Raw genomic sequence first — 6000 nt, 5'->3', positions numbered from 1 at the left:
ATGTGGTCAGTCTGCTTCCTCACCACCTTCTACCTGCAGGGTACTCTTTTTGACTGTCTTACATCTATTTTTGCTTGTCAAGGAGCCTCTTCTGTACAAGACAGCTGCTGACTCAGCAGGATTTCCTTTTTTATGATAGATGATTTGTCTGGAACACATAAATCATAAATAATACAAAGGCAGTAAAGAGGAGCTAGACTGAAAAAGCGATCTGACAAGCAGTGATGAGTCTCTTGGATGGAGAAGGAGGAAACTTTCTTTTTTTAGCACCAGCAGTGTTAATGAGGAATTCTTAAAGTTGCAGTGGAGCTCTGGCCTGGAATGGGTTTGATGGGTTATGTGTCAAATATACTCAACAGTACAGAAGGACATTTCTGTAACTATGAAATTGCAGACAAATTTTTTTCATAGTGGAAGCCAATCCCAAACTACCTTGTCATCTTTGACTACTGAGCTGATACTTCACATCAGAGAATGTTTCCCTATCCTTTTTCTTTCAATCTGCAATAGCACTTTTATGCAGTGTATCTCCACTGCCTCAAAATCTGCCATAATAAAGAATTGTATCCTAGGCCTTTAAGAAGACCGATGTGTACTTTCAGGGCCTCCATTTGCACTATACAAATGTCTTTAAATAATTTTCAGCATCTGAACATAACAAAATGCAGGGTCTCACTTTGTGCTTCACTGGACTTGTGCACACTTTGTATAGAAAATCCATCAGTGTAAGTTCAACACAGATACCTCTGGTACCAAAAGCCTACAATCACAATAGCTGTTACTCATTAAACTGAGCATTCAGAGATATTCTCTAAACTGTGAATAATATATTTTATCCCTTGCCCATAAGAAGATTCGAAATACATGAATTATTTACCCTGTAAATCTAGAGACAAAAAAAATCAAGGTTATGAACTTGTGTTTTGGCTTCGTGTTGTGTTCAAGTTCTTGCATGTTGTAGGGGCAAGGCCATATTGTACATGTGCAGCACTTGTAAAGTAAAAATAGGTCATGGATTTTTACTTTATGAACTTGGCACAATCTATGATTCTGTGAATGACCCCAGTGAAATACGCATGGTGCACGTGTGCTGTAAATTTCTTTTCCTTCAATAGAGGAAAGAATACAAGGCTTCTGGTGTGTTAACTGGTGGGTTTTCAAATTGTGCAAAATATGTATTTGGAATGGTTTGGGCTGTATTTTGCAACATTGTTGAGTTAATTTCCTGGTTTTGTGGTCTTTTTAGTTTGCAAATGACCTTCATTAGCAATTACTCCTCTACTTTGAATATTTAAAATGAAAATATTTTTTTTCAGCTTCCCAAAAGCAAGTGAGAAATGAAAAATTTTCCTGTTGGCAGCATAATTAGTGGCTCCTTACACTCTACATGAATTGTGATTAAGTTCAGTTTTCATCATGTGTGTTTTTAAAGAGCTAAAAGAGTTCTGCTAGCCCTTAAAATATAAAAGCAGCTGTAAACTACTCTAAAGAGACAATATAAAATATTGTGCATGTTGTTTGATGAATAAAGAAACTTACAACTCTTTTGAAATATTTAATTGTTTGGGGCAGCACTGGCCTATAGAACAATATTACATTTAATTCAGTCACTTTTAGATTGATGATTTTTATTAAGATGTACAAGTATAATCTGCCTATATGAGTATTTGCCTAGTTTCCAAGGGGAAAAAAAAAGGTATTGAAAATGTGTGTGAGTGTACTAAATTTACAGCAAGGGTTCTACTTTAACCTGTATCATGTTGACATTTACTTATTTTAAATGGAAATCATGAAGGGATTTAGTTGACTATATTGACTTCTGGCAGACATTACTCAAGTGTCAAGTGTCCAGTTGTTAAAAAACAGTTTGTTGGTGATGACAGAGCAGTGGGTGCTGCTTTGTTGCATCAGGGTGAGGGAATATCTCTCCCCATCTCCATTTCACAAATTCTCTTGTTCTAGCAAGAGGCATTTTATTTATTTTTCCCTCATTTCTGAACAGTGATTCCCTGGAAGCCACCCAGCCCGCTGCTTTTACGGCCACCCCAGCAAGGAGCGTGCCTGCTTGCCAGGACAACGCGGATGCGAGACCTGCTCCCGCCAGCACCACATCTGCTGCAGCCCTCAAGCCAGTGGGACCCCTGGGTTCTGCCAAAGGCTGGCAGCCTCCAAACCAAGCAGGTAACTTTCAAAGAGGCTTTTTCTTGTTTGCTTAAAGACCTCTGGATAGCTCAGGAAAACATACTTCACCTTGGGTGTAAAAATAACAGGCTTCAAATAGCCATTTGTGGGTTTTGAGTACAGGCCAGTTTGCTTACAAAGAGGATAAGAAAAACCAATGTAACTATTTTAGTAAACCAATAGCCCTTGTAAGTAGCCTCACAGATGTAATTGGTTTCACAAACAAGCAAAATCAGATGTCTCTGACCTCTATTAAAAGCATTTATACCAATCAATTATATATATATGCACTTCACAGCTTCAACTTGGTGCTTCCTGTGTGACTGTAAATTCAACCATATTCCATGCTGTTTCAGGGTTGGGAATATCAACAGACGTGTTTTCCAAGCAATCTTTTCAGAAGTAGAAGTTAATTTAAAAAAAAAAAGATAAAAGAAAAAAGACTAAAACATTAGAGTGTTTACATATTTGACGTCTGTAGGTTTTATTTGAGCAGGGTGCCAGATTATTGCATCAGTTTGTGTTACAGAGATTTGTGTAAAGGTTCTTGCAAGGGCAATTTACATAGGTACTACTTTTGAATGTAGCTTGGTGATTCTTACCCCTTTAAACCAACACCAGAAAGTCTTATGTCTGGAAAGCGTGCTGTTTTCTTTATGAACACTCCTATGTTATAAACATATCTGTATTAAGATGTGTAATGTGTAACTGTGTAACTGTTTTTGTAATGTTACACGAAGTAGTAATTTGGGATAATCTTTTAGTCTGAATCACTCTTTGGTGATGAACTAAACTTGAGTAGTAATTTCCAAGGATCTGGGAAATCTCTATTACTAATTAAGCTTTAACCTCAGATTTTTCTTGCTAATATGAGATGAATAGTCCTGATTCTCTTTCCGACAGGGTCTAATATGCTAAACAGCTCTGTTTGTTTGCTTTTGTTCTACTGTTAAGGATTTTCCCCCTTTAAAAGTATATCCAATCCTGAAAAGAAACTACAGAACTCCTGGCATAAAAATAAAGCAAAAACATAGGGTGTTAATGCTGTGTGTTTTATAATGGCTTTGGTACTTCTGGCTAAATTACTGTTGTGGTTGGTAAAAAAATAGATGTATTTTGGTTGGGACATGCAGTTCTGCTAGCCAGCCTCAAGATGGCAATGTACTGTCATTGCTGTACTTCCCTGTCAAATAGCAAGTCTATTTTTAAGGGCAAGGTAAAGAATTTTTTAATTTAATATTTAAATTTAGATCACTTTAATTCTAGCATTGTTTAACTTCTTTGAGTTAGCTATCGTTATAGGGGTAAAAACCCCAAAGAAAACAACAACAAGAGCCCCAACTCTTTTTGAAGTTGCATTTTTGGTAGTGTGTGTGCGTAAGACAGATGTTTGTGGCAATATGATAGTCCTGCATTTTTGTTAAGTCACTGACTGTGCTCCGTGTTTGACATAACTTTGTCTCACCAAGTGATGAATTATTTTACCTGCACAGAAATCACTTATCAGCTTGGGGTTTTGGTAGTACTACACCCATTTTCAGTATATTGGTAGGTGTTTCACTGCTAAATCCTGCTAGCATACTGTAGTATTAATAGTAGTCAGTTGTTTGAAACAGACTTTTTTTTTTTTAAGACGTACACAAGAAAGAGAAAGATTTAAAGGGTCTAATTAAACTATGCTTGATTCCATACTACTTTGAAAATCTGTGTCCATGCTCTTGGATAATGTGAAAAACTGTTTTTTCACATTAGAGATACCAAGTAAGTAAATGAGGGGGAAAGCCAGACAGAGAATTTTTATGTTCCAAAATAACTTACAGAAAGTTTAGGAAAGTCATATCGATAGAGAAGCTGGTGGAAGGAAATGGTCATGAGGATCTCAGCTTTATGCTGTCTTGCTGTAGGGTCCTGAGATACACTGCTTAATTTTTGAAGAAACAAAGTTGTTATCTCTCCCTGAAAATATTGGGGGAACCAGAAATAAAAACCGTAGGAGAAACAGGCATTGAAAACATTGAAAAAAATTTTAGACAAAAAAACACCTTGATTTGAAGTCGAAGTCTGCCTTATGAAATAATTAGAAGGAAGATATAATCTTACGTAAATGTATATTATATGCTATTAGTAGCAGAAGTATATTGGGAGTATAGTTTTGTAGCTCTGATACCACTCACCCTTCTAATGAATACTGTATATAATATCAAGTTGTTTCCATAGCAAAGCAAGCGTGTCACAGGATTTTGTTGGTGTCTGGGGAAGCTGTAAGCTGCTGATTGATTGTGTGGCATGAATATTACCAGTGATTTCATTAAGTTGTCTGACTACACAGATATGTCATTTGGTAGACGACATCTTTTTGATTATTAGCTGGAATCTCCCTTTCTTGGATAGGCCATCGGAGAATACCCCTTTTTTGTTGTTTGTTTATTTGTTTGTTTTTTCTATTAAAAGTAGCATGGTGCTTTATTTTTTTTTTTTTGCTACTATGAAAGTAAGAGAGGTTTTATTCTTCTTTGGAACAAATTCTTGATATTACAGGATTCCTAGTGGTTTGGTAGAGGAAATGAGGGATGACTGCTTCATGCATTATTTTAAGGCTTGAGTAAGAAGCTGGATAAGCAGGATAAAAGCCTGGCTTGACAAATGAACAAAACAAGCGTGATCTCTGGCACACTGGGTGCACAAGGAGTTGAGCAGGTTGGGCAGGCACACAGTGCAGGGGTGGTATCTGCCTGGACAATGGTTTCCAAATAATGCATTTGCTATCAACCTCTCTTGTCTGTGTTGTTGATTTTTTTCTGTTGTTGAAATAAGTAAAATTGTGGCTGTTGCTGTGTGTTAAGTGTACAGACTAGAATTTATAATAGTTCTCACTTCATTTTTTTTGAGCTATGAAGCTCTACTCACCCACCAAAAGCAGAAGGTTTTTACAAGATTATATTAAATTACAAAAAAGAAATTACCCAGAGCATCCTAGCTACATTGCAGTGAGTTATTCTACTCTTTGATAACTAACTATTACTCTACACTTATGTAACATTGATCACTACCCCCAAGGAACCCCAAAGCATTTTCTAGTCCTGGGCAAGGATACGTTGCTTGCACAGGAATGGCTTTCACTCGCCACTGCCATGCAGTCACTTTTTGGGTGAAACATAACAGCTGCTTGTCAGCATGCTTTAACACTCACGGCATCTTGAAAGGAAGTGAATAGCACCGAGGCTAATTGAAACTGCCGGGATAATTTAAGAAAGTATAATTGCCCAGCAAACACAGCTACACAAGTTGGAGTTAAGTCCACGAGACGAATTGTTGTCATGGAAAGAAGTGTAGCAGGATCTGTGATGGTCAGAAGAGGTCAGGACTTGCAGTGTTACATTTCTCACATGAAATTGCCTTCTCTTTCCTGACATTTTCAAAATGCTGTCGTTGGAGGATGAACTGCTGGGGCAGTGGGGACGAGAGAGACTGTGCGCCGGGCACAGCACTGCCAGCACTGCATCCTGCCTTCCAGTACAGGTGCTGTGTAGGCAGCTTGCTTGCTGGGGTCCAGTGGGATGGCAGGGGTCCCATGGGGAGCTGTTACAGCTGGTGGCCAGAAAGGCTGATTTCCTTCTTGGAAAGGAGGGTTTCATTGTAATTGATGCCCTTCGTTCCTCCTAGGCTTCGCAGTTGAGTTACGAGGATGGGATGGGGAGTTTGCGATAGAAGTGTTCAAAGCTTACATTTTAAGTGACCGTTTACTGACATGTGACAGTCTCCTTATTCCCGGGGTCTCTCTCAGGCTGATATCACTGAGATATATAATCCCCTTCCAGT

General features: G+C 38.1%; 1 protein-coding gene across 1 annotated transcript in view; it reads left to right on the top strand.

The window, feature by feature from the left end:
* LOC108639888 (PDZ and LIM domain protein 5-like) overlaps window positions 1-6000 on the top strand; it is a 29416-nt gene continuing 23416 nt past the window's right edge. Inside the window, exons 1-2 of the mRNA XM_018073600.3 lie at window positions 1-40; window positions 1918-2181. Of these exons, the coding sequence (XP_017929089.2) occupies window positions 1-40; window positions 1918-2181 (304 nt within the window). The remainder of the gene's footprint in view (window positions 41-1917; window positions 2182-6000) is intronic.

The sequence above is a fragment of the Manacus vitellinus genome, unplaced genomic scaffold (assembly GCF_001715985.3).
Source record: "Manacus vitellinus isolate BGI_N305 unplaced genomic scaffold, ASM171598v3 scaffold_0_pilon, whole genome shotgun sequence".
Lineage (NCBI taxonomy): Eukaryota > Metazoa > Chordata > Aves > Passeriformes > Pipridae > Manacus > Manacus vitellinus.
This window is presented reverse-complemented; position numbering and strand designations above follow the sequence as displayed.